Source organism: Microtus oregoni, unplaced genomic scaffold (assembly GCF_018167655.1).
Source record: "Microtus oregoni isolate MIOR12 unplaced genomic scaffold, Mior012 000012F_ref0000307, whole genome shotgun sequence".
Lineage (NCBI taxonomy): Eukaryota > Metazoa > Chordata > Mammalia > Rodentia > Cricetidae > Microtus > Microtus oregoni.
The window spans coordinates 37,773,257-37,799,804 of record NW_024543071.1 but is presented as its reverse complement, the minus strand read 5'-3'; the positions used below and the strand labels follow the sequence as shown (position 1 = coordinate 37,799,804).

The 26,548-nt window shown below is 43.3% G+C and overlaps 1 protein-coding gene and 1 pseudogene across 2 annotated transcripts in view; both read left to right on the top strand.

Moving 5' to 3' along the window:
- Cemip2 (cell migration inducing hyaluronidase 2) overlaps positions 1-26,132 on the top strand; it is an 81,903-nt gene extending 55,771 nt beyond the window's left edge. The window contains exons 18-24 of one of the 2 annotated variants that reach the window (XM_041661384.1): positions 3,866-4,074; positions 9,880-10,062; positions 12,591-12,789; positions 15,906-16,004; positions 20,547-20,701; positions 23,622-23,725; positions 24,068-26,132. In XM_041661384.1, coding sequence (XP_041517318.1) covers positions 3,866-4,074; positions 9,880-10,062; positions 12,591-12,789; positions 15,906-16,004; positions 20,547-20,701; positions 23,622-23,725; positions 24,068-24,264 — 1,146 coding nt within the window. In that variant the 3' untranslated portion in view covers positions 24,265-26,132. Of the gene's footprint in view, positions 1-3,865; positions 4,075-9,879; positions 10,063-12,569; positions 12,790-15,905; positions 16,005-20,546; positions 20,702-23,621; positions 23,726-24,067 lie in introns of both variants that reach the window. The other variant, XM_041661383.1, reaches the window with a different exon arrangement.
- LOC121454165 lies at positions 5,573-7,494 on the top strand (annotated as a pseudogene).
- Positions 26,133-26,548: the final 416 nt, after the last annotated feature.

The following is a 26,548-nucleotide window of genomic DNA, read 5'->3' as shown; positions in this document are numbered from 1 at the left end:
TCCCGGCTGTGTCTTCGCTTCCTGTGGGCTGAGACTGTAGGCATGTACCAAAACTGATAGTTAGCTCTGATGTTTCTAGACTCTTAAAGTTTTTCTTACCCCACTCCAAGTATGTCGTTTGCTTTCCGTGTCCTTCTCTCTGCCAAGTCTGACGCTGAGACAGAACAGCAGTGAGTCACTGAGAAAGCCGAGTGTTTCAAGGAAAGAATGAGGTTTGGCAATACATAGATGAGAAGGAATCCAGGGAAGTCCTAGTGATATGACGATAGTCTGTGGAGACATAGAGGGACAGCACGGACAGACACACGGGGAAATGCTTCTTTGAAATGATTAAGCTAGTGTGTGCTTTAACTCATGAGAGGCTCACTGGCAAAGTATGCATGCTGGAGAGCACAGGCTCTGAAGTCAGGCTGGCGGAATTTGAACCCTGGACGTTTGTTATTAAAGGCTCTGAAGTCAGGCTGGCGGGATTTGAACCCTGGACGTTTGTTATTGCTGGAATGAGAAGTGGGCATATTCAAAGGAATTTTGTGGCTGTGTGTAACGAGGACAGTGACAGGACGGGAGGCTGTCCTGTAACACATTTAGCATTGGTCTGGCCTTTGCCGTTTGAAGAGTCGCTGTAAGCAACAAAGCTGGTTTTAACCATGAGATTTGGGGTGATGGAAGAACTTACAGAACCAAGGCGTCAGTTACCCAGAATCTGGAGGAAGAGGACAGAATCCTCAGCCCCTTATTTAGAGCAGTAAAAATGTGGGATTTTATAATAGATGGCCAGGCTAGGTGTGGGAATGCAGGGCTGTGATTCCAGCATTCAGGAGGCTAATGAAGAATGATCTCTATTTTGTGGTTAGCTGGGGCTACAGAGTAGGAATCTGTCTCAAAAAAAAAAAAAAAATCAGAGGAGATTACAGAACAAAAGAAGGGGCTGATTTGAACACAAAGAAGGATACTGGAGGAAGAACAAGGGACAAGGGTGTTTTATATCACAGTGGACTTTGAGGGCCCATACCAGAGGCCTCTCGTTGTTGTGTGGTTTTCCTGCGGCTTCCCAGCCTGCTACACACAAGTGTACGCATTTGTGGGTTCTCACTCAGTATTTCCTCAAGTACCCCAAGTTTGATGTGGTTTTCGTCTTCTCAGCCTTCTGTCGTTGCCTTAGAGCAGAATTCATCATTACTCTTTTGACTTTGAAATGACTCAAAAGAAGGTTAGTCTTAAAAGAAAAAAGAAAAGAAGTCTAGATTGTTCTCTGTAGACAAGCAAAAGGCTCGAGAGGGATCAAGGCTGGACATCATTTCCTGTAACTCTTTGTTGTGGGAATTTTTCGTTCCTTTGGACAGAATGGGGGTGGTGGTGACAGAGCACCAAGTCCTTCAGAGGGGATGAGGGGTGGATGGAGAGTTAATTACAGCTAATAAAAAAGAAAAGAGAGTGGTTTAAAATGTGATCCCAGCTCTCATTTTGTTCTTATTCAGATTTGCTCAGCTCCACATTAAATGTCCCTGTCAATATGGATACTCTAAAATTAAAACAAAAGAAAAATAAGGAGCCTTTATTCTTTTTTTTTTTTTTCCTTTGGTTTTTTGAAACAGTTTCTCTGTGGCTTTGGAGCCTTTCCTGGCTCTTGTAGACCAGACTGGCCTTGAACTCACAGAGATCCTCCTGCCTCTGCCTCCCGAGTGCTGTGATTAAAGCACTGCCCGGCTTACTTTTTTTGTAGCTGCTGTTTTTATTTATTTATTTTACTAACCATGTGTACCTGTGTGTGTGTGTGTCTCCGTGTGCCAGACTGACTGAAAATGGTGAATGCTCACTAATGAAGATGTTATACATCTGTAAAGTATGTGGTATATGATTATATAGCTCGTAATTTTCATAAGTTCCAAGTTTTTTTTTAAACTAAACACTTCCAAAGCTACAGAGAAACCCTGTCTCAAAAAACTAAAAAAAAAAAAAATTAAATACTACAGATTCTCATTCATTTACTCAGTTCACTATTTGGCTCTTTGGATTTGTAATGCTATTTCAGATACGAACCTAATCATTCCACCTTAGGAAGCAGGGCAGTCATTTTAGTTCTGTTTGTAGCTGAAGGAAGGCTTGAGTTGTACATGCTTCCCAGGAGACTCTGAGAATTCGGGGACCATTGGTTAGAAGTTCTTTCCTGAAGATTTGAAATTTGGGCAGAAGCCCGAATCTGTAGCTGTTTGCTTTCACTCAGAAGTAATATAGTGTGCATTTTTGGTGCAGGATGTCAAGATAGAATTGTCATTCTTTTTGTTTATTTGCTTGTTTTTCTTTATGGTTTTTTGGAGACAGAGTTTTTCTGAATAGTCCTGGCTGTCCTGGAACTCGTTCTGTAGACCACGCTGGTCTTAACTCAGAGATCCGCCTGCCCCTGCCTCCCAGTGCCAGGCTTAAGGACGTGTTCCCCCACACCTAGCTTTCCAAAATTGCTATTCTTTATTATATTTATGCTAGTCTTATAAGTATTTGAGGGGGAATTTCCATCCACTTCTGACTGGCTTGAAAGTTGAGACCCTCAGGAAGAACAGCGCTCATGCTGGGAGCCCATGGTTATGCCCACAACCTCAGCTTGTCCTCTGGCAGAAGGTGTGTCTGTCTGTTTCTCTCTAAAGTCTATGCTAAGTATGAATACACTTACGATAATAATCATGTCTGCCATGTCTGTAATAAATATATATTTAAAAGCTGGGGAACAGCACAGTAACGTGGTGCACACTTGTAATCCTGTTGCTGTGAAGGCAGAGGCAAGTCGATCCCAGCGGCTGGCTGGCCTACCCCTAATAGATGAGGCCACGCCGGTAGGAGGTCCTGTCTTAGAGAATGAGGTGGCCAGTGTTTGAGCAGGAATGACACCCGAGTCATCCTTTGGCCTCCACAGTCCCATGCGCACATTCGCGCACACACTTGCACACATACAAGAATACACAAAAGTGTGCACATGAACACACATGTGCACACACACACACAAAATGTATTTAAAGAAACATAATTGCTAGTCTTACAAAGTTTCCTGCTTCTATTTTGCATCTTTAAATGGGGTCAGTACACAATTAAAATCTTCAAGAGGATGTATTGGAGAGATATTCTGACTCCAAGAACATCAAGTGGAGAAGCCAGTATGAACGGAGTTCTAGAAGAGTCCAGTGAATTATGGGTACAATGTTAGTATTCTGCATATGATTTTGTTCTCCTGGAGAATGTTGCTGGATATTGATTTATTTTAGGAAATTGTTCTGAGGCGTGTCCTGCGGAGGATGCCTTGGCAGAAGGCTTTAGTTTGGCCTGGAACGTGGCTCAGATGCTACTGGAAAAACTTCAGGACTTTCCAGTTTATTTAAGCTTAACATGTTTTTCCAGATGCTGTAGAGAGCTTTTTAACTTTTATTTATGAGTGGGTGAAAAATGACTTCTTGGGCAAGTGGAGATCATGGAAGACTAAAGCCCAAGCCCTCAGAGATGAATTTACCACCTCTTAGATCAGAGGGGAGTCTTAGATTTGCCTGGGGCATATCAGTTTCCCCTGCCTTGGCTGATGGGTTTCTGTGACAGGCTGTGCTAGCCACAGCCGTTCTCCATTCTGATGAATAAGCTGGCCTGTGGTGTTGGAATTGATGATGATCTTGGCTAGTGGAATGAGGGTCTGGTTTTAGCCATGTCTAGCTCAAGCAGGCTACATCATAAGCATGGCTTAGACCACTTGACTACTGCGTATTTGGTCTGGCATTTACCACAGAATCCCTTTACAAAGCACAGACTCTTGACATGTACTGGGTAAGTTCTTGGAGCTGTTTAATCTTTTATTCACATCCCTTCAATTCTTCACTTTTTCTTAAAGGTGTATGTTCAGACATGGAACACTCCGAATCTTAGCATGATCATCACACGAGATGAGTACCCATCCCACCCAATGGTGCTTCGGGGCATCAACCAGAGGGCCATTTCCCCACAGTACCAGCCCGTCGTCATGCTGGAGAAGGGCTACACCATCCACTGGACCGGTCCGGCGCCACGTATCACCTTCTTGTACCTCGTGAACTTCAACAAGTAATGTTTTTATTTGTGTCATTGCAAACCGTTGCGCAGGCAGTCCACAGAGAAAAGGATGGCCACGGCATGCACTTTACTCTTGTGGAGAAGCAGTCCGTACAGGCTGTGTGCATGGAAGTGTGATAGTGTGAATCGATTACACAGACCGATTCAGCTCTTTTCTCTGTTATCAGATGTCCTGTATGGAAAGGCTGCCTCACAGTGGGGTCAGCTTTGCTTTTGCTGTCTGAGGTAGCTGGGTTGAATCCAGGACCTCAAGTATCTTAACAAGAGCTCTACTCAAAGCCGTATCATCAACTCAGAAGACAGGTTTTGAAGCCATCTGCTGAGATTGCAGTTTTCTAATGCTGGCCTCAGTTTTATGTGGTTTTCTGAGTAAGCATGTGGAAAATTAAATTAAAAGGCTGGCTTGCTTTCTTTTCTCTTTTTTCACTACCCCACCCTCCACCAGTGGGGAAGAGGAATGGTAGAACCTTGCTATGTAGTCTACACTGGCCTTGAAGTAATTGTGACAGTCCTCCTGCCTCAGCTTTCGAAGTGCTAGGATTGTGGTGTGAATCACAATAGCTGACAACAGTGAATGCTGAGTCCAAGCGTAGACTGCACAAAAGAAAGTGGCGTGTGTAGTTGGTAATGCCGTCTAGGACAAGAGGAAGGCATATTGGGGCATGAACAACAGGTATTTCCACTCCTGCCTTGAGGTTTCCACTCCTGCCTTGAGGTATCCTTCTGTCTTGTCTTGTGTCACTTTCAGTGCACCGATAATAACCTCTGAGTCCCCAGAATGCATTGGTGTTGCCCTCAGGAAAGTCAGTCGAAGCAGTTTTCCCACCAGTAGGCTTCAAGCCCAGATTTGGGCTCTGCACTTCTCTTTCTTCCTGCCTCCTCCCTGTAAACTGCCCATTGTGTGAGCGGAAATCTGCCTGCCTGAATGCTGTTTGTCTGTCCCCGTCCCTGCGTCTGCATCTGTCCTTAGCAAAGGGCTTCGGGCTTCACTCTATCGATTGAAGAGCACAGAAAGCATCACATGGAGAAGGAAGGTGGGCACTTTAGAGAAAGCTTAAACCTTTTCACAAGGAATGAAGTTTTACTGACTCACGAGTCCGAGTCCAACTGTCCCAGGTAACAAACGGTACTGCAAGCATCGCCGCAGGCAATCTTATCAGCCTGTATCCGTGTGGCTTTCAGCATCTGTGGTGGATGTTTGTTTTATATGGTTGCTTTCAACCTGTTTGCTATTTTCAGCATTTATTACCATAACATACTCTGGGTCAGGAACACAGAAGAGAGCATAACTTAAAATTACAACTTAGTTTGTAAAAGTTGATTACATAGGAAATCCAAGGCAAGTGAGGTTGTTTGGTACAGTGTTCTTTTAAAGGCAAGTTAATCTGACAGGCTGAGAACACGGTAGGGTAGCAGTCTTAAGTGGCCTCAAGGAGTATTCTTAACTTGGCTGTGAGGTCCAGCAAAAGTTTCAGTCTCACTAAGGATCATGTCTGTGAATCAGGATTCTCCATCCAGAGACAATGGCCCTGATAGGATGGAGCCTGAAGCCATCATCCAAAGTAACTGGAATGAGATTTGGTGACATGAATCTCTCTGAATACCTCCTCTGTGATTTTTATGCCTCTGGTTTTGAGAAGTCCTCTGCCATCCAGCAGAGAGCCAATCTTCCTTGTGTCAAGGGGTTTTGATGTGATTGTTCAAGCCCACTCTGGGACTGGGACAACTGCTACATTTGCCGTATCAATTCTTCAGCAGATTGAATTACATTTAAAAGCCACTCAGGGCTTTTCTGGTATCCACTCATGAATTGACTCAGCAGATACGAAACATAGTTATGGCACTAAGAGACTGCATGGGTGCCTCTTGTCTTGCTTGTTTCGGGAGCACCAGTGCATGTGATTAGGTACAGAAGCTATAGATGGAAGCTCCCCAATATAATTGCGAGGATCCCTGGCCAGGTGTTTGATATGCTTAACCTGAGATACCTGTCCTCCAACTACATCAAGATGTTTGTACTGTATAAGGCAGATGAAACGTTAAGCCATGGGTTCAAGGACCGTATCTATGATATATTTCAAAAGCTCAACAGTACCTGGTAGTTTTACTGTCAGCTGCAGTGCCTTGAGGTCACCAAGAAGTTCACTGAGAGACCCCATTCAGATTCTTGTCAAGAAGGAAGAGTTGACCCTGGAGGGTATCCGCCAGTGTACATCAGTGTGGAATGAGAGGGGTGGATTCTTGTCAAGAAGGAAGAGTTGACCTGGAGGGTATCCGCCAGTGTACATCAGTGTGGAATGAGAGGGATGGAAGCTTGACACACTGTGGCTTGTGTGATACTGTCACCCAGGCAGTAGTCTTTACTAGTACCAGCAGGAAAATGTGGCTCACCGAGAGGATGCATGCCTGGGATTTCCCTGTTTCTGCACTGTTTGGGGATATGGACCAAAAGGAATGAGATGTGACCATGAGGGAGTTCTGGTCTGGTCTAGAAGAGTATTACCCCTGATCTGCTGGTCAGAAGCTGTCAATTATGACTGTTCCATTAGCCGGGCAAACTACATCCACAGAATTGGTTGTGGTGGTCAGTTTGACCATAATGGTGTGGCTTTTATCGTGGTCACAGCAGAAGACAAGAAGATACTTCAAGACATTGAGACTTCTACAACAGTTCCTCTGAAAAGATACCCCTTGCCCCCACCCCATTTGAGGGGTTGTCGTGCTCCCTGGCCCTAGCCAGGGTTCAATCCTGGAGGACGAAAGAACAGTTGGAATGGGGAAGGAAGGAAGCCAAGGGATATAGATCTTGTGTTGTTTTTCTCTCTTTAGATAAAGGTTACATTTAGAGGCAAAAAAAAAAAAAAAACCAAAACCTTAGAATCTTACAATGTTAGAGAGATTTCTAGACAATGTCTCACCACACTGTCTCAATTAACCAGGTGACTTTCCTCACAGTATCACGTTTAACCCAAGGCTCTATTTCCCACTAGTTTATTCATCTATTGTCTGTCAGTTGACATAAAGATGAATGAGCTCACATTAGAGAGGTGGGGAAGTTATCAAGTAAATAGATATTTGTTTCCTCCTCCTCTTCCTCCTCTTGCTGCTCCTCCTCCTCATTGTCATCAACTTCCAAGTCTTCTTTAGTAGACATAGGATGGGGACACTAATTCTGCACTCTGCTCAGGGGAGTCGAGCCAGGACACAGAGAGGTAGTGATATCTTGTAACTTGTCAGTCTTGTTCAAAAGCCCAGAGTTGAGAAAGGGCCTGGTCTCAGAATGGTGGGTTTGGTAAATAGGAATGTAAGGAGTATCAGAGAAGGCATAGAAATGTAAACGAGAATGGAGGGGAGCAATAGTCATTGCCCGGTGTCTTTGGGTAGCTTTATTTTAGGAAACCTTGCAAATATTAAACTTCATAGATGGTCACATCACATGGTGTTTGCATGTGATCCACACGTGTGCATGCTCCTGTATTTTTGGATCATCTGTAGATTGCTTTCAGTGTTAAAGCATTGTAAGCAGTTGTTGCACTAAATTGTTAAGGAACAATGGTGGGGGAAAAGTTTATATTTCCAGAACAATTATAGTAGTTTGTTTTGTTTTTCTGAATAGTTTCAATTTGCAGTTGGTTCGTTGATTATGTAGAAGCTGCAGGGTAAAGTAATCTAGAATTTTGTTGTGGCCAAGCTCTTGGGATTCCATGCAGCTCCTCAAGCCTATACTTGGATATTGATTAGTTTGTTTATCTTATTGGCTATGAAGCTTTGAGTTGTTGCCTTTGCTTAATAAGCAGTTGAAACGGACTGGGAGTTTGGGGATGAGTAGCTCACTTCCAAGGCTGGGTGCTCACGATGGTGGACATTCTTGATGTGAGATTGGTGGGTTCTGCAAATAAACCATCATTTTCTTCTCTAACATTACAGCTTACAAAGTGTCCTACTGATACCGCCAAGCCCCAATGCCCACCTCATTCCTCATGCTAATCCTTCCCTTTCCATCCCATTGCTAGCAGACTCTCCTTAATGTCACTCGGATATTTCCAGTTCAGTCTCCATAGTTTATGGCTGAATTTAGGCCACTAACACCTTTGCCCAGATGCCTGCAGCAGCCCCCTACTCAGTCTCCCCACGTTCAGTCCTGGTTCCTAGTATGATTTCTTCAGGCCCAGCCTGATCTTGCCAGGGAGTTAGTTGCAAAGAAGCCACTGAGGAAAGAACAGTGGGAAGGGTGGGGAGAGATGCCAAAGAGAGTCCCTGCTCTGCCAGTTCTGTTGAGTTGGATCATGGGTTCGAGGTGGGATGCTCCAGTGACATGATGCACAGGTGCTGTAAAGTGCAACGCAAACTTTCATTCAGCTCTGGACAAGGGAGACTTTTGAAGGGTAAAAGGAGTGAGCCTAGAAGTTTCAAAAATCAACACAAGCTTGGAATAAAGTCATTTTTTCCTTGCCCAATTAGCTAAAAGTTCATAAAAATTTCATGACGGGCAGAGGCCAGAGGAAGAGATGAATAATTTTTCTGAATTTAGTGTAATTACAGAGAGGTTACACACTACTTCTGAAGCTAACACTTTAAAATTTTAAATGCTGTACTTATTAAACATAATAAGGAAAATACAGACAAACCAAAAAGCAAGTTGAGTAACCCTTAATCCTAACTAACGCAAGGCAGATAAACATTAGAGTCCCCTTTCCCTTCACCCTCACACTTTCTGACCTGTGGATGGACCTTAGCTGTTCAAAAACAGTCATGAACATTGAGGATTTCTACCATGCTCTGCTGTTATAAACGATACCTCATAGGGCATCCTTGCTTTTACAGCTTTTTGTCTGCATTCATGTTTGTTCCTTAGTGAGATTACTTGGTAAAATGTATGAGTAGTATTAAATTCTTTTTTTTTTTGGATTTTTCGAGACTAGTTCTTGTAGACCAGGCTGGCCTTGAACTCACAGAGATCCGCCTGCCTCTGCCTCCCAAGTGCTGGGATTAAAGGCGTGTGCCACCGCCGCCGCCACCACTACCACCACCACCTCCGGGCTTAAATTCTGGCTGTGTGTTAAGGCTCTTTAGAATGATAGAGAAAGGTTACGGCAAGGGCGGTGGTAGTGGAGCCCTGTGGATATAATTAATGCACTGAACTCTACAATTGGAAATGATTAAAGTGATAAAAGTTTAGGTTATATTTTATCTCATCACCATAAAAATGTCACATGAGAAAATGCCAAAAGAAAGAAAATATTTTATTTTTTTTTAAAGAAATAATTTCATATCTAAGAATGTTCGGGAAGACCATTACAGTAGTTTGGTGGTGTGGATAAATGGCACGTGCCTTCATTCCTCTCAGTTGTGCCGTGGATGGAAAAGCAGGATGTCAGGATGTTGGTTGTTTCATGGTAGTGTAACTAATTGTGCAACTTGAACTGTATCTGTTTGAAGAATATGTTGTCTAACTTTAATTCACAAATAAATTCCAACTTCTCTTGAAATTTTCTATATTTTCTCTTTATATTTATATAAATATAAGTTTATATTATATATTATATATAAGTTTATATTTATATAAATATTTAAATTATATACTATTTAAATATTAAATTTATTTAAATATTCTCTTTTTTTTGGTCGATCATATTTCTGTTCTAGATACATTAATACAAGCTATTTGGGAACCAGTTAAGTGTTTCAGGCTCAGGTCTCAAAAGACAGAGAGGTCATGCTTGAAAGGTCCATGTACTGCAGCATTCTAAAGAGGCTAACTCAGGTATGAACTTTCTCTGCTGTCTCTCCCTAAAGGGATGACTGGATCCGAGTTGGCCTCTGCTACCCATCCAACACAAGCTTTCAGGTTACCTTCGGCTTCCTGCAGCGGCAGAATGGCTCTCTGTCCAGAATGGAAGACTATGAGCCGGCACAGTCGATGGAGGAGCTGCAGAGGAAGCCGTCCGAGAGGAAATTCTATTTTGACTCTGGCACAGGGTAATTCACAGAAGCAGTGATGAGAACTAATGCTGTTTTGCTTTAACGATGAAATTCTGTTCCTCTGCATAGCTAAGAACGGACGGGGTGTGACAGCTCTTTAGCAGAGCAGTTGGCGTGGGCACTTGGGCATGTTGCTGTTAGGGGTTAGGAGCACAGCTCAGATGACTAATAATTATTGTTGGAAGTAGGACTCAAGTGAAGATATTTGCTATTTACTTATTAAGGCAATTTAGGGGAAGAGATTATCATTGTCAAGAGCCATCAGTAGGCCCAATTGGAAATTAGTTTGTTCTTCGGCAACAACTCTGTAATAATTACATGAGATACTATTTATATTTCATTGGAAGTCCATTTCCCCTTTCGAACTTAAGGTTAGTTCTCAAGCTGACCGTGAGTTTCTGAACATCACTGTGTAACCGTGGCGTGTTTGCTTCCAACTTTCTCTAGGCTGCATCTTTCCACTTTTTAATTCTTATCCTGCTCTCCTGGGGTCCTGGTGGCTTTGTCTGCTTTTGTCCAGTTACAGTCTCTGAGCCTGTGGGCTATGGTAGGCTTGCTCTCCTCTTCTCTCCAGCAAGTAGCATGCTCCCTCCAACTCTATCCGCCAACTGACCAGCTGCTGTCTGGGTGTAAAGATACAGACGTAGATAGACTCCATATTGGCAGGAATTTTGCAGTCACTGAAGTTATCAGAGAGGGGAAGGCTTAAATGCTGTAAGTCTACAGCGGTGTAGTTAGCGTGCCTTAGTAGGTAACTCACAGGTGAGCTGAGAGGACAGTGACATCCTGCAGAGGCTGCACGTTAGCTAATCTTGAGCAATCGGGGAGGTGGAAACAGCTGGGTGAGGAGGCGCAGGAGAAGAAACGGTGCACAGATGCATGGAAGCATGGACTAACATGGGCATGGCATGTTTGGGGAAGACAAACGGTTCAGAGTGGGAAGAAGTGGGAGCAGAGTTGCTTGGGGGATGAAAGTTGGGGCTCTTTGGTAACTATCTGGTTAGCCTCTGTTTACAAAGCAGCTTGCTTGCCCTCCGGTACCCAGCAGCCAGTGTGGTAAGCTTAAGAGTCTCCGAGTTTCGACCTCTAATTAAATATAAGCAGTCTAACGGGACATTTATTTTAATGACGACAGAATTTCCACACGCTTAGTTGAATTTTCACAAAAATAAAAGGAATGACCAAATTTGTAAGGACATTCCAGTGTTCACAAATTAGTGATTGTGCACGTACAAAGATGGGACTTTGTTTTCCGGTTCGGTTATTAAAAAACATCCAGCTTCTGAAGATCTTTTTCTTTTTAATTGTATTCATTTTGACCATTTAAATTATATACTAAAAGGCTCTTGCCCATTTAGGCCCCTATTATTTTTTAAGTATTTGCACTAAAATGACTAGATTTTTGGACAGTCACCAATTTTCTTACCTTTTTTTTTCTGGGGGCGGGGGGAGACGGTCTCACTATAAACTCTGGCTGGCCTGGAACTCTCTGTGTAGACCTGGCAGGCTTTGAGCTCACAGATCTATCTACTTGTCCTGCCTCCCATGTGCTATAGTTAAAGGCATGCACCACCTCGCTTGGCTCTTACTTTTTAAAACCAATTTATTATAATGTTTTTGTTTATCTTTGGGAATTTTGTATCATCAGTTTAGATTGTATGCTACCTTTCAGTTGTAACTTTGCATCGACGTCATCTTAAAATGTGAACTCTTAACCAGGCGATGGTGGCGCACGCCTTTAATCCCAGCACTCGGGAGGCAGAGGCAGGCAGATCTCTGTGAGTTCGAGACCAGCCTGGTCTACAGAGCTAGTTCCAGGACAGGCTCCAAAGCCACAGAGAAACCCTGTCTCGAAAAACCAAAAAAAAAAAAAAAAAAGTGAACTCTTGATTAATCAGTCACTTTTTAATCAAGCCCTTTGCATCTTGACTCCTCCGGTTTGGAAACACTAGGTTTGCAGACAGTACTGCAGCTTTTCTTAGAACGCACATTTCCCTTTCATCTTGGTAGGGAGACTTTAGTTCAGAACTGGCTTTGGCCCCATGGAGAAGGATGGACCCCAGGCCCATGTGCTCTTGGAAAGCATCCCAAGGCTTTGATTGTCTTGACCTTAGTTAAACAAGCCACAGTAGCTACTTTATTATCCTTCTCTCCACAATGATTTATGAGCAGCAACCACAAAAGGAATAGTTGATATTAATTTTCCATTTCTAAGCTCAATATAAATATAGTTTTCAAGTTTTTGAGGCAAGCTAAATTCCTTCCTCTCAGATGACCCCTTGAACTAATTTAAACCAGAAATCAACTTGGATGTCTTTCAGGGCGATTGAATCAAAGTATCACAGCGCTCCCTAAGGCAGCGATCTGAGACACTATGGGGATAGGGAGGAAAGTGAAACATTTTATTAGCTTTGCAATATATTTTTCTTTTAAGGTTTAAAAGTTGGGAAATTTTATGCTTCTGAGAGGAATGAACATCAATTGACTTGGTTTCTACTTTACAGGTTATTGTTTCTGTATCTCAGAGCCCATAGCCACAGAGATGGTCACAGTTACTGTTCATCTCAGGGATGCGAAAGAGTCAAGATTCAGGCAGCAACAGACTCCAAAGACATCAGTAACTGCATGGCCAAAGCGTACCCGCAGTATTACCGAAAGCCCTCGGCAGTCAAGCGCATGCCAGCCATGCTTGTAGGACTCTGTCAGGGCTGTGGTACCCACCAGGTAAGCAGGGAGGAGGGGACCTGAGGAGGGAAGCCACAGTTTCTCGTCTTGGCAGTAGGAGTACTTGGCTTTGGAACCTACCATGCAGCTTTACAAATACTTGCTGACCCCTCTTGGATTTTGTCTAGAGTGTGTTGCACATAAGAAGCAACACAGTCCCCATTTATATCAAAAGTGTCTATTGTCTGGATAGTTGATTTACCTTTTAAAGGTGTATGGTCACTTTTTGAAGCATATGCTATTATATGTTCTTGTAATTGAAAATGCAGACTGACTTTGGTTAGTGGTAAAAGTGCGCCTGCTCAGAATATGTCCCAGTTATCTTGAAGAGACGTGGCAGTGGAAGTAACCTGCTAGAACTGCGCACAAATGGGGTTCCAAGGACAGTCAGACCAGTTCCAAGTGAAGAAGAAGTACAGAACTAATGGCCACACGACATGCTTAATCTTCCAAGAAACAAATAAGTGAAGGAAAAGATGGTTCCTGTACCCCCTTCCCTTGTTATTTTGTTTTATATTGTGTTTTGAGCCTGAGTCTCTGTAGCTCAAGGTCACTTTGAAATTTAGATCCTCCTGCCTCAGCCACCACACCTTGCTGGCAGTTCTGCAGTGTCATTCACTGTCACCACCCCACTCTCGTATTTTTACTTTGCCTTCCCGTTCAAGTAAAACAGAAAGCCACCAAGAAACTCCAGGCTCCATGTGCAAGAAGAATGCTTGCATGTGGGTATATGCTTTTAGATAGGAGTTCTTGCCTGGCTCATGTAAATTCTTTTTTTTTTTTTTTTTTTTTTGATTTTTGAGACAGGGTTTCTCCGTAGCTTTTGGTTCCTGTCCTGGAACTAGCTCTTGTAGACCAGGCTGGCCTCAAACTCACAGAGATCCGCCTGCCTCTGCCTCCTGAGTGCTGGGATTAAAGGCGTGCGCCTCCACCGCCTGACTCTCATGTAAATTCTTTTCCTTGCTTTGTCCAGAATGTAGGGCCTTGAACATTTTAAATACATACTCTACCACAGAGATTCCCAGTCCCATATAATATTTTCACTTTTAGGTAATATTGGGGAAGACACTGAATGGTCTAGTGCAGTGTTCATAATGTCCTTCAATACTGAATAAACTTGTTAACTTATAAACAGACTGCACTTTCGTTTCCTGGCCACCCAGACCCAAATAATCACACAGAAACTATATTAATTACAATACTGTTTGGCAAGTGGCTCAGGCGTATTTCTAGTTAGCTCTTAGATCTTAAATTAACCCATGTCTATTAGTGTATATATTGCCATGTGGCCATAGTGTTACCTCATTTTCTACATGTCTTCTTTCTTCTGCAGCTGGCTGGTGTCTGCTTGACTCTGCCTACTCTCTCTCTATATATCTCTGTTCAGATTTCCCATCTAGCTTTACTCTGCGGAGTCATTGACTAAAACAGCTTTATTCATCAACCAATAAAAGCAACACATATACAGGACATTCCACATCAATGACTTTTCAAAATAACTTGATTATCACTGGTGTCCTTGGCTTCTTCTCCTACCTTTAGCATTCTTAGTTCTTATACCCACAAACATCTAGAAGAATTCATTTTTAAAAAGTGTTGATGTCAGGTGTGGTGATGTGTGCCTATAATCTCAAGTACTTGAGGCTGAGGTGAGAGGATTTCCAAGTTTGAGGCCAGCCTGGTTTACAGTAGAGAAAACCCACCTCACAAAGAAAAAAGGAAGGAACAGTGCAGTTGATTGGCTGTGCAGCTGCGAAGCATTTGAAGTGTTTGGGGAGCATCATGTTTACTTGGAAACTTGAGAGGAGTGTTTTTGTTATATCTTAGAGCCAAACACATGTGTATTGGGAACAATTGGAAAGATTCACATAGTTCTGCCCCAAACCAAGACTCAAAAGACATACTCAGCTTCCAAATGTTGCTTGGTATGATGATGATTATTCTTCCACGGAATTGTTGATGGTGATTTGTAAGGACTGTATGCTGTTCATCTGCCTGAATTGTGACTGAGACACATTGGTCGGAGAGGTGGGCTTTAGGGACCAAGAGTAAACTGGAGCAGTGAAAGGGAAAGGTGAAGGTGGGAAGGGCAGCATCAGAGAAAGCAGAGAGGCAGAAGGAACAGGAGTACCTGTGGGAAGTGGAGGGCTGCCCTGGCTCTTGCGGGTGATAGGACAGAGGGAAATGGGGGCCTGTATGTATTGACTGGCTGTGTTTATGCAGCACTTTATAGACACTGGAGAGGGGCTGAGACCTGGCCCTGTTCAGGACACTAGAAGCTAGTAAACAGTATAGCCCTCCGTAAACCTTGGTCCTAGATTGATGAATCTCAGTTCAGGATAGTGGATCTGAAAAAGATGTTTTAAAAAGATGTGTTCCAGCCGGGCGGTGGTGGCACATGCCTTTAATCCCAGCACTCAGGAGGCAGAGGCAGGCGGATCTCTGTGAGTTCGAAGCCAGCCTGGTCTACAAGAGCTAATTCCAGGACAGGCACCAAAGCTACAGAGAAACCCTGTCTCGGGGAAAAAAAAAAAAAAGATGTGTTCCAGGACCAAAGAGATGGCTCGCTGTTCTTGCAGAAGATAGGAGTTTGGTTCCTAGTACTGATAGAGGGTGGTTTGGTTTACAATAATCGGTAGCTCCTCCAGAGGATCTGATCCCCCTCCGAGCCCCCATGGACACCTGAACACGTGCTCATACTCATATAAACACACACACTGCATAAATACATAAACAATAAAGAAATCATCTTTAAAGAGATGTGTGCCCGTTTTTCCATGACATATTTGCAAAGATTTACACTTAGCACATATTACTGAGTTAGTTTTATTGACTTGATTGTGGGGAATGCGTGGTAAGCGTGTGATGAACCAAAGAGCCAGACCCCCAGCCACTTTGATTTCATTAACAAGATTCTTCTTTGAAACCATGATTGTTCCAGAAATCAAGAAGCATACACTTTGTGGATTACATGCATGATCTAGAATTTCAGGTCATGAAGTGGGTGTATAAAGTTCAGATAAAGAAATAGCCACTTGGGATAATTGAATATGTTTTGAGAAACCCATGGGACATGGATACAGTTGTCTTCAAAGATGCAATGTGTTCTTGTCTAGATGGTGTTTACCAGTGACCCTCACAAGAGCTACCTCCCTGTACGGTTCCAGTCACCCGGGAAAGCAGAAACTCAGCGAGGAGAGCCATCTGTTATTTCTGTAAGTACAGTTTGGCCTTGCCTCAGTCTTCGGGGCTGCTGCAACAGAATGCCATAGACTAAGTAACGTAGAAGCAGCAGAATTTACTGCTCACAGTTTTAGATCTAGGAAGTCTGAGATGAAGGCTATGGTAAAGTACTGTGGGGCAGGATTAGGTTCTTGGCTCCTAGACTGCCCTCCTCTCTGTGTCCTGTAACGTCTCATTCACCAGGGCTTCCCCCATTCCTCAAAGGTTCTACCTCCTAATACCATCGCTTTGGGGATTAGAATCTCAGACTATGAATTTGTAGGAGCACAGATTTTGAACCACAGCATCACTTCTTGGCCTTTGCCAAGTGCAGAGCACTGCATATCTGTGCACTGCTGTGGCTTCTTGCTTTGATTGTCAGTTCTAGTGATATATATTACTTTGGGACCAATCACGGGTTTGTTACCCCATTTGATTTACTTGTGTCAGGAATACAGCTAAGGTGTAAAGGCCTCTTAAATGGTTGTGTTTTAGGATTATTTATTGATTACTCTTAGACCAGTGGTTCTCAACTTGGAGGTTGTGTCCCCTTTGGAGTCACATATCAGATATTTATATTACAATTCATAACAGTGCAAAATTAGAGTCATGAAGAAGCAGCAGAATAATTTTATGATGGAGGATCACCACAACATGAAGAACTGTATTAAAGGGGCACAGCATTAGGAAGATGGAGAACTGCTTGCTATATTAGGCTAGTGTTAAAAAATTGTTTAAAATACTTTTCAGTCACCATTACACAGGAAAGGTACCTTTAGTTAAAGAATAACTCTCATGTTCATTAAATATGGAAAACCATGTCTAATCTTGTTTTGTGAATTAAAATAAATTCCCAGGCTGTTTAAGATATGGGAAACGATGGCCTCCAAGTTCCTTTAGCCTTTTCTTTGAAGGCTCCCCATCTCTTTAAAGGAAGGTTGTGAAGAAAGCAGTGTCAGAGTATCGTCTTCTCTGAGAGCATCAGTGGAACAATGCAAGTCATAGCATCAGCACTAGACTTTGGCCTGCTGGCCCAGTTAGAAACTAGGACTCAACTGTGGTCTGTCCAAAGTCAGGGTGGTCTAGGGATCTCTGTGTAAGGAGCTCTTTGCTAGCAGAAGTCCAGCATCCCTCTAGCCTTCTGGGGTCTCTGCAGGAACTCATTGTGTTAAAGCAATGAGTAAGATGATCCCAAATCCAAGTGTGTGGGACAAAGTTAGGTTTACACCTGCCTCAATGTTCTAAGGTAGAAAGATACACATACCATGAAATTTGCCATCTTACTTAGCCTTATGCCCAGTCATGTGATGTGAATGTACCATGGGTGCTGTTGCCACCACTGAGCCCTGATTTCCAGTTGATTTTTCGAGACAGGGTTTCTCCGTAGCTTTTTGGTTCCTGTCCTGGAACTAGCTCTTGTAGACCAGGCTGGCCTCGAACTCACAGAGATCCGCCTGCCTCTGCCTCCTGAGTGCTGGGATTAAAGGCGTGCACCACCACCGCCCGACCCAGGGTTTCTTACCAACGGTTGCAGACTCCTTTGGCACACTTTTCTCCAGAACTTACACATCATAACTCACTTCTGAGGCCTTGGCATGATGTTAGCCCCTTCTGAAGCTTCTTCCCCTTCTTTATGGTTTTTGTTTGTTTTGGCAGGGGGAGGGGAAGGTGCTTTTTACAAGCACAGTTTGAATTTCTGAGAATCATGAAATTTCTTGTCTTTCATGAAATTTAAATATTCTGACATTTGTTTTTTTTGTTTTTTGTTTTTTGTTTTTTGTTTTTTATTTTTCGAGACAGGGTTTCTCTGTGGTTTTGGAGCCTGTCCTGGAACTAGCTCTTGTAGACCAGGCTGGTTTCGAACTCACAGAGATCCGCCTGCCTCTGCCTCCCAAGTGCTGGGATTAAAGGCGTGCGCCACCACCGCCCGGCTCTGACATTTGTAAATAAAGGATTATATCCACTTTTCTTCTTTTTCTCTCTCCCTCCCTCCCTCCCTCTCTCTCCTTTTTCTTTCTTTCTTTCTTTCTTTCTTTCTTTCTTTCTTTCTTCACATGAGAGTCACAGTGGCTAAGTGGCTAAATGTGATTGCCACAAAGCCTAACTACCTGAGTTCAGTCCCTTGGACCCAGTATAAGGAAGAAACTGACTCCTGTAAATTGTTCTCTGACCTCCACACTCACGCCATAGTACACACATCTCTTCATACACATACACACACACACACACACACACACACACACACACGCGCGCGCGCCACACATAAATAGCATACAATTAAAAAGGAGAAAAAATACATCAGGAATTTGCAGAACTATTTCCTCAATTAGAGCAACATAACCATAGCTAAACAAATCATCTTGAGTTCTCATGAGCTAAGCCGTGGGTTAGAAGTAATATTTCAGGAAGGACTGGCACAGCAGAGAGAACCTGTCGAGCCCTTGTTAACTGTCAGTGTAATAGGATTTACTCTTAATAGATAGCAGTGTCTGGTCAGTATGAAGTTATTTTTGCTTTGTTTTCTCTTTTATTGATGAGAAATTAATATTTGGTAATTCTGGCTTTCCCCTTTTGTTATTTTATTTCATTATCTCTCTTCTTTTTCCTTTCCTTTCCTTTCCTTTCCTTTCCTTTTCTTTTTTGCCAAGATTTTTAGCTCAGGCTAGCCTGGCAGTCATGGTCCTCTGCCTCAGAAATCCTGGGTGCTGAGATTACGGCGTGTGCCTTCCTGCCCCCCGCCCCCGCTTGGCATTTCCTTTTCTTGACAAGATCACAGATTGCCACTTAGCGAAGGTTTTGTGAAACAGTGTAGTGATGCAGTCAGTGGTAGGGAGAGGTAGGACAGTGTGGCTGCCAGAGACCTCAAGGGCCTCCTCTCAGCAAAGCTGGGTCCTTGACTGCCATAGAAAGAATTTTAGGGCAAGAAGCCAATATTAATGAATTTATTAATAAGTAGAGCGTTGTAGTTACTTTCTGTTGCTGTGAAGAGATCATGACAAAAGCCACTGATGGAAGAGTTTATTGGCACTTACAGTTTCAATATGACCGTCATGGCAGCAGGTAGGAGGTATGGTACTGGAGAGATCCCTGAGAGCTCACATTGTGAGCTGAGAGACAGCAACCAAAAGGGGACTGGGGGGGGGGGAGTTCAAAGATTAAACGTAAGCATGGAAGGAAACATACAAGTTGGCTTTCTTACTTTGTAAGTGAAGCTATAAGGTGGTTTTGTGAGATGTGCTTTTAGGGCTCAGGGTTGTTAGGGTGCTAACATGGTAAAACTCACAGTCACACACATTCTGACCCTATGTGGCGTGTTTTCTTTAACTTCTTTAAGATATCTTAGGAAGACATGTGCTGTCTTAGTGGGCAATTTTCATTTAGCTGTTTCCTTGCCGTGTCTTGACTCTCAGCCAGGTTCCAGGGTGAGGGCTCCTTTCCCTTCCCATATTTCCTTTCTTCCCTCATTCTGTCTTGCTTCAGTACCTCATAACTTAAGTGTCAGTAAAAGACCCACGTTGCCATTTCGATGTCAGAGGAGAGCTATATCTGGAGGAGGAAGGAGACATTCATTGTCTTTGGTATTCCGGACCTAGATGCTGAAGGGTTATGTGTGATGGGTGCCAGCACCTGAGCGCTGACTCCAGAGCCCTAGTCTCAGTGATGCCCCAAGTGTTCATGGCTCAGGTCTGAACATGTCAATGTCACTTGTTCAGCTAGCCGGAGGCTGCCCTATCTCCCTTAGATGTTATGTGACCGGCAACAATTCCTGGGGCAGACTCTAGCAAGACTTCTTAACGTTTTCCCATTCATAGCCTTCTTTTTACAGAGGAATTTTTGTAAAACCTCGACTATATAAATATGTAAAATAACTACACAAATCAAACACTAAAAGAAATGTATTTCAAAACAATTCTTGGTCTGCACATAATTTTACTAATTGTTGTCAAAGATTAAAGTGAATTTGAATAGTGAGATGGCTGGGTTTGCTCATTTTCACAAAAGGAATTAAATTTTGACGGCATCTCTGATACTCTAAGATGCAGAATATCTTCAGTGTTTTTTTGGAGTTTATCCATACTTCGATGTTGTAGTCATCAGTGCTGAGAATGCCACCTTACATAAATACGTAATACAAAATGACAAAAGAATCCTTGATTCAGCAGAGATGCCTGAAGCAGCGTTTGCTGGGACTATGTGACTGATAGCGTGCACAGTGTAAAGCCCACATGTTGGATGTGCAGAGTCAAGGTTCCAGTAAAGTCACAAGATGCAACATGACGGAGTACAGCCAGAAATACCCAAGATGCATTATGTGTTTTATTTTTTAATGGATTTTTGGGTTTGTGCATCCAAGAAGCCTTTCAGTCATGACCTACAGTTGAAGAAGCTGAAATCTGCAGGATTATGGGTACCATTTTAGGTATTGCAGGGAGACACTCTGAAGCCTGGGCTTAGAAGGAACTAACCAAACTCAAGCATTCTAGGGATGTTTCTAAAATGGAGGTGGCAACTTCGAGGTACTTTTGTATTCTCAGGTGAATGGTACGGACTTCACCTTCCGGAGTGCAGGTGTGCTCCTCCTGGTTGTGGATGCCTGCAGAGTTCCCTTCCGGCTGACTGAAAAAAAGATGTTCCTTCCTGCGGATGTCAGTCAGATGGAAGAGTATTTAAAGACTAGCATCCCTCCAAGGTAGGTCAAGCTTGCCCTGCACCAGAGAAAAGCTACCTTATGATGTGACTTCTCATTACCAGGTTTCCTTCTGAGCTCTGTTCACTCCATGAGCCTTTCAGGCTCTGTGTGGTAGTTTTTTTCTTCAGTGGCCACTGGTCTCTCACACAGCATTGTACAGTGATCGGGATTCAGGAGGTCATCGCTCAGGTCACTTGGTATCTGGAAAAGAGTAACTGTTTGTGTGTCCCAGCTCTCTTTTAAGAGCAGGGTCTGGTTTTTATTGTTCGTTCATCTCTGAAAAAAAGAGGCCCCGGTGAATGTTTCTTTTTCGGGATTGACCGGACTGTGACTGAGGACAGGTGATGAACTCAAGATCCTGCTGCTCTGTGCAGCCATTTTTGAAAAGAGCCCAAGTTTCCTGTTGAGTGAGGCTGCCCTGACTCTCTAGCCCTTCCCATTGATCTGATGATGTATGTTCTCCTAGCCTGCAGAACTGCTCCTGATAAGTCCCATAAAGTCTTTAGAATATTTTGGAGTAACATTTACGTGTTGTTTGTGTGTGTGGGGGGGCATGGTGGGTGTGTGTGTGTGTGTGTGTGTGTAGGAGGTCATTTCTCTGTAGTCTTCCCTCAGTATCCAGAGAAGTTTGGTTTGAGTTCCCCCTGCAGATACCTGAATTTGCAGATGCCTGTGTCCCTTATTTCAGATGGTGTAATATTTGCATATAACCTTCATAGTTCTTCTTTATACTTTAAATTCTCTCTCTGAATAATGGCAAGATCCATGGAAATGCCTTGTAAATACTTGTTACACTGTATTGTTTAGGAAACAGTGCTAAGGGAAGGCATGTGTTTGTTTCCAGTATACATGCAGATGTTCCCCCTAGTCTTTCACTGTTTCCTTTGTATGTGACAGGAATGTGGGTCCATGCATGCCAGGGGGCACATGTAGAGGTCAGAGAGTATCTTACAGTTCTTCTCTTTTTACCATGTGGGTTCTGGGAATTGAACTTGGGTTATCGGGCTTGCATGGCAAGTACCTTCGTCACCCACTGCCATCTGATTGATGCTTTTTCCCAAGTAAATTGGGTGAATGACTTGTTGAATTTATGTATGCAGAGCCTGTGACTAAGGGGGTCAGCAATAGGGCTATCTTAGAGAGACTTTTTAGGGTGAGATATTTTGCCAGCTGTCTGCTGATTATATTACTGTGTTTAGTTTGCAGAAGTGTATGCATTGGACCCTAAGATTGCTAGGAGTATATACTGCATTTTAATACAGGGTCGAGAAGTTACAGGGCAGGGGTCAGAAGCAGTGGTAATCTCAGCATCCTGGAAGCAGAGACAGGAAGATCACTATATAAGGTTGAGACCAACCTGGTCTGCTTAGCAAAAGTGAGACAGCCAGAGCTTCAGAATGAAGTCCTAGTGCTACTGACAGTGTCTCTTTTGAGAGCTTATGGGTAGACTGCATGCATGCATGCACCCGTGTGTTCATGCATGCGTCAGACATGCATGCCTGAGTGCATCTGGTAAGGATCTCTCCAGACTGGCCTGGTAATTTCATCCTGTTGAAGTTGAGAACTGCAGGACTTCTGTGGCCAGTCCTCTCCAGGAACTCTGAATCCCATCACCACTGCTTTAGGAGGACTACAACCAAGTGCACTGTGTAAGCACTTGCCAAAGCCCGAATGAAGACAGTATCTGCACTGCTAACGGGGTTGCAGCCAGAGTTAAAGGAGGCATTCTTTTTCTGGATGGAAATTAATATTACAAGCCGGGCGGTGGTGGCACACGCCTTTAATCCCAGCACTTGGGAGGCAGAGGCAGGCGGATCTCTGTGAGTTCGAGACCAGCCTGGTCTACAAGAGCTAGTTCCAGGACAGGCTCCAAAACCACAGGGAAACCCAGTCTCGAAAAACCAAAAAAAAAAAAAAAAGAAGAAATTAATATTACAAGATATCCCTAACTAAATTAGATTATGCAAGTGGCACACTTTCTATATGTGGGAACTCACAGTTTACTTTCCTGTAGTATTTGGCAGCTGGTATTGCAATCTACTTTGAAGAGCTCTTTTTAACGAAATTATACCAATACAAATAGCGTGTTGGTTAGATACTAAAATAAACCATAGAGCCATAGCAACTATACCAGGAAGAAAAGCAGGAATCCACAAACTGCTCTGAGCATTGTGTTGATGTACTGTACATTTTTACTATTGTGTGTCTATGTTTGGGCCTGGTGCCTGCAGAGACCAGAAGAGGGCATCAGGTACATTAGAACTGGAGTCCCAGGTGGTTGTGAGCTTTCATGTAGGTATCATGTAGGGAATCAAACCCCAGTCCTCTGGAACAGCAACTGCTCTCAACTGCCGAGCCACCTCAGCAGCCCTACTGACGGCAACTAAAACAAACAATTTTTTTAAAAAAAAATTTTTTTTAAACCATAGAGAATAGCTTACATATGTTTTTATTTGTAGCACTGTTATTGTAGCATACTGGAGAGTGAGTCTAGGGCTTCTCTATCCTAGACCGACAAATACTCACCAATAATCTGCACTCCAACCCTTATGTTTACATTTTAAGTTTGTGTTTACCCATTTATAATAAAGCGGTAATGGCACATACAATAATAGAGTACTCTAGAGAATAGACCAGTCCTTGAAAGGCTTGGTTCCAGTGTGCCCTTGCACCTAAGTGACTCTTGGTTACCATTCCTCTGGGTTTCCCTGTGTTGCTGCCCCTCCTAAGAACATGAGAGGTTCCCTTTGCAGCAGGGACTTGAGACTTGTGTCACCGCGGATGAAAAGCATCTGGCCTGTTTTCCTTTCTAAATTTGTTTTGTCTACTGTTCTTCCATTGCTCTCAGTCCAGAAAGATTCTCAGGAAATCCGTGCTGAATGATTGGCATTGGTTCTGACGTTCTAACTTTGACCCACAGGTCAATTGTTCTGTTGAGCACAAGAGGAGAAATGAAGCAGATGAATATCTCTGATTCATTAGTACTTCTGGGATTGGTCAAACCAGCACACCTCCATAGTAAAGGTTTGTATTTGCAGTATCCTACGACGTCCTTAGGATGCGGCAGTGAAAATATTTTTATGGTGCTGCTTGTCTGCTAGACTGATTTCATGAGCCCTCCTTGAGTGTCGTTGAAATAATTTCTTCATAAAGGACCGTGTCAGAGGAACTGTGTTGAGATATGGCCTGTCATTTGGGTGGCAAGAATTCCTTGCTGACGTAAGGAAGTGGAGGTGTTCGTGTGTGTGTGTGTATTTAATACATATGTGTGTGTGTGTCTTTGTGTTGCTCATCTCTGACCCACCTCCCTCATTATCTTGCTGGAATTGGTAGCTATATACTTCAATTTTCTCTCTTTCTTTATAGACGGTATTGTATTTTTGGGATTCAGCGGAAACTTTAAACCCTCATGGACTAAGCTGTTCACGAGTCCTGCGGAGCAGGGCCTGGGAGTGCTCGAGCAGTACGTCCCTTTGCAGATGGAGGACTATGAGTGTCCCAGGGCCGGCAGTGTCCACAGAAGAGACCTTGAACTGTTACAGCAGGCTTCAAAAGTGCTTTAGAAACTTACTGTAATTTAAGTGCTGGGAAAGAAAAAAAAATGTGAACTAACTTATTTAATTTATGACATTTTAAGGTGACACTGTTAACCCAACAGAACCATTTTCCTGTTTGAGAAAAAAAATAAGTGAGAGAGAGAAAGAAAGAACTCAAAGCAACCGCTCGAGTACCAGCTCGTGCGCCTTGGCATTGCGCAGACGGTAAAGAACGCTTTGTCTTCCTGAGGCTGCTGAGTTCGGAGAGCAGTTCTCTCGCACCAATAAGCCGCTCAGCAGCGCTTCCCTTTTTGTGTAGTGGGGTGCGGGGAGGGCTTCCCAGCGGCTGCTGTAGCACCTTGATACTTGAAGCCTAATGCTCATTGTGCAGTCGACTCCAGTGGCTGGCCTTCAGTGATGCCGGGGGCTCATTTCTGGACAGCCGGTGAGGGCTTTAAGTGGCCACTCAGGCCCAGCACATGCTCCTCCTGCCTGGACACGTACTCTTTTCACTCATTTGTCTATTAATTGCTTTGGAGGGTTCACCTTTGAACTCTTTGAAAGGTGAACCATATTGGGACAAAAGGGCTTTTGAAATCTTTTTGATCTGTGACCATTGAGCAAAAAAAAACAAACAAAAACAACAACAACAACAAAATGGTTACTTGCACCCAGGTCTGAAGTTGGTGGACCTTTTCGCAGCTTTAATCCTTAGCCTGTCTTGACTGTATATCTGTATTTAAAATGAAGAGCTGAGCTGACTTTTCCTTAAAAGAAGCAAGCCACTTCCCAAACTGTAAACCCCTGTCATTTTAACTTGTCAAAGGGAGCTGGGTATGGTGACACATGCCTTTGTTCCCAGCTTTCCAGAGGCAAACGGATCTCTGGAGTTGGAGGCCAGCCTGGTCCACATAGTGAGTTCCAGGATAGCCAGGGCTATGTAGAGAAACCTGTCTAAAACAACCCCTCTTCCCCCCAAAAATTAACTTGCGAAAAGAAATCTGTCCTTGGTTTTGATCTTGTACCTGTGTTTTGGTGTGTGGATTTTTTTTTTTTTAAAGCTTCCCTGCTCATCATTCTACCAGGAAATCCCAGAGAACTCACTGCTTCTCCATAGATATTGTTTCCAAGTGAGGAAGGAGACAGCTTTTTTAGGTCAGAATCATGGAGACAACATTGAACCTCTTCATAGCCTTAAAAGCGGGAGTCTGTCTTCGTGAATGTAGTTGTCAAACACAAGAAGAAAGGACGCCATGATGTCCAGTGCCCCTCCTACTGGGCTTTTCTCCAGCCAGTGGGGACACATGTGGCAAAGGAGGCTGGCCTGGCAGACAAGGAAGATGCATCCGAATGCTGCAGTGCAGCGGGGAGTTGCATGGGTGAATAGCTAGGCATCTTAGGGCTGCCACTAGCAATGCATACAGACAAGCTCATCTTCCTTTGTGAAGGGCCGAGGCTGATGCCTGTACTGTGTGTCTCTGTGACTTGTGTTCCTTGACAGAACATGCTACCTCAAAGTGCTGTGACAAACCATGCCAACTGTAGTGCTCATAGGAAGGGCACGTGTCTTAATCAAAGTCTGGTTATTTGTTTGTTTGGGTTTTTTCAGATGTGGGTTTTTGTTTGTTTTTTTCTTTCTTTTTTTGTACAGCGAGATCTTACCTATTAGATATATTACCGGGTAATGGTTCCTGAAGGTGATTGAATTGTGTGTGGGAATGTGTGTGTGTTATATTATGACTTAAATATATTTGATGTGTGCTTTTTTTTTTTAGAGTTCAGGTTTTTAAAAAAATATTTAGAAAGGGTTGCAAGTTTCAAGACACTCAGTTTTTCTGATTTATGTACTAATAATTAGGGCCTAAGTTAAATAAACAAAAATACATGTGCATGTATTTTGTGTGTGTGTATTTGTGAATCTCTGTAGTTGTTGAGATCTCAGATTTCAAGAAGGTATTGGCGGAAATAAAGGATGACCACCCACACAGGTTTGCAAGACTGCATTAAAAGGTCAGGGAACAAGTTTCTCCATGAGAGGAGCCCAGCCTTGGCTGTATGTTGGAGTCACCTGGAGAGCCTTAAAAAGTTCACAGGCCTGGGCCCCACTGTCTGTCTTCCTCCCAGATTGGAGTTAATGAGTTCATTGATTTTGGGTACAAGCTGAGGCACATGAGGTGTTTTTGTTTTTGTTTTTCTAAGCTCCCTGCAACCACATTGGAAACACAACCCAGATTCCATCTGTAAAACCATTGTGATTAAAAAACAATTACATGGGGCTGGAGAGATGGCTCAGCAGTTAAGAGCTGCTCTT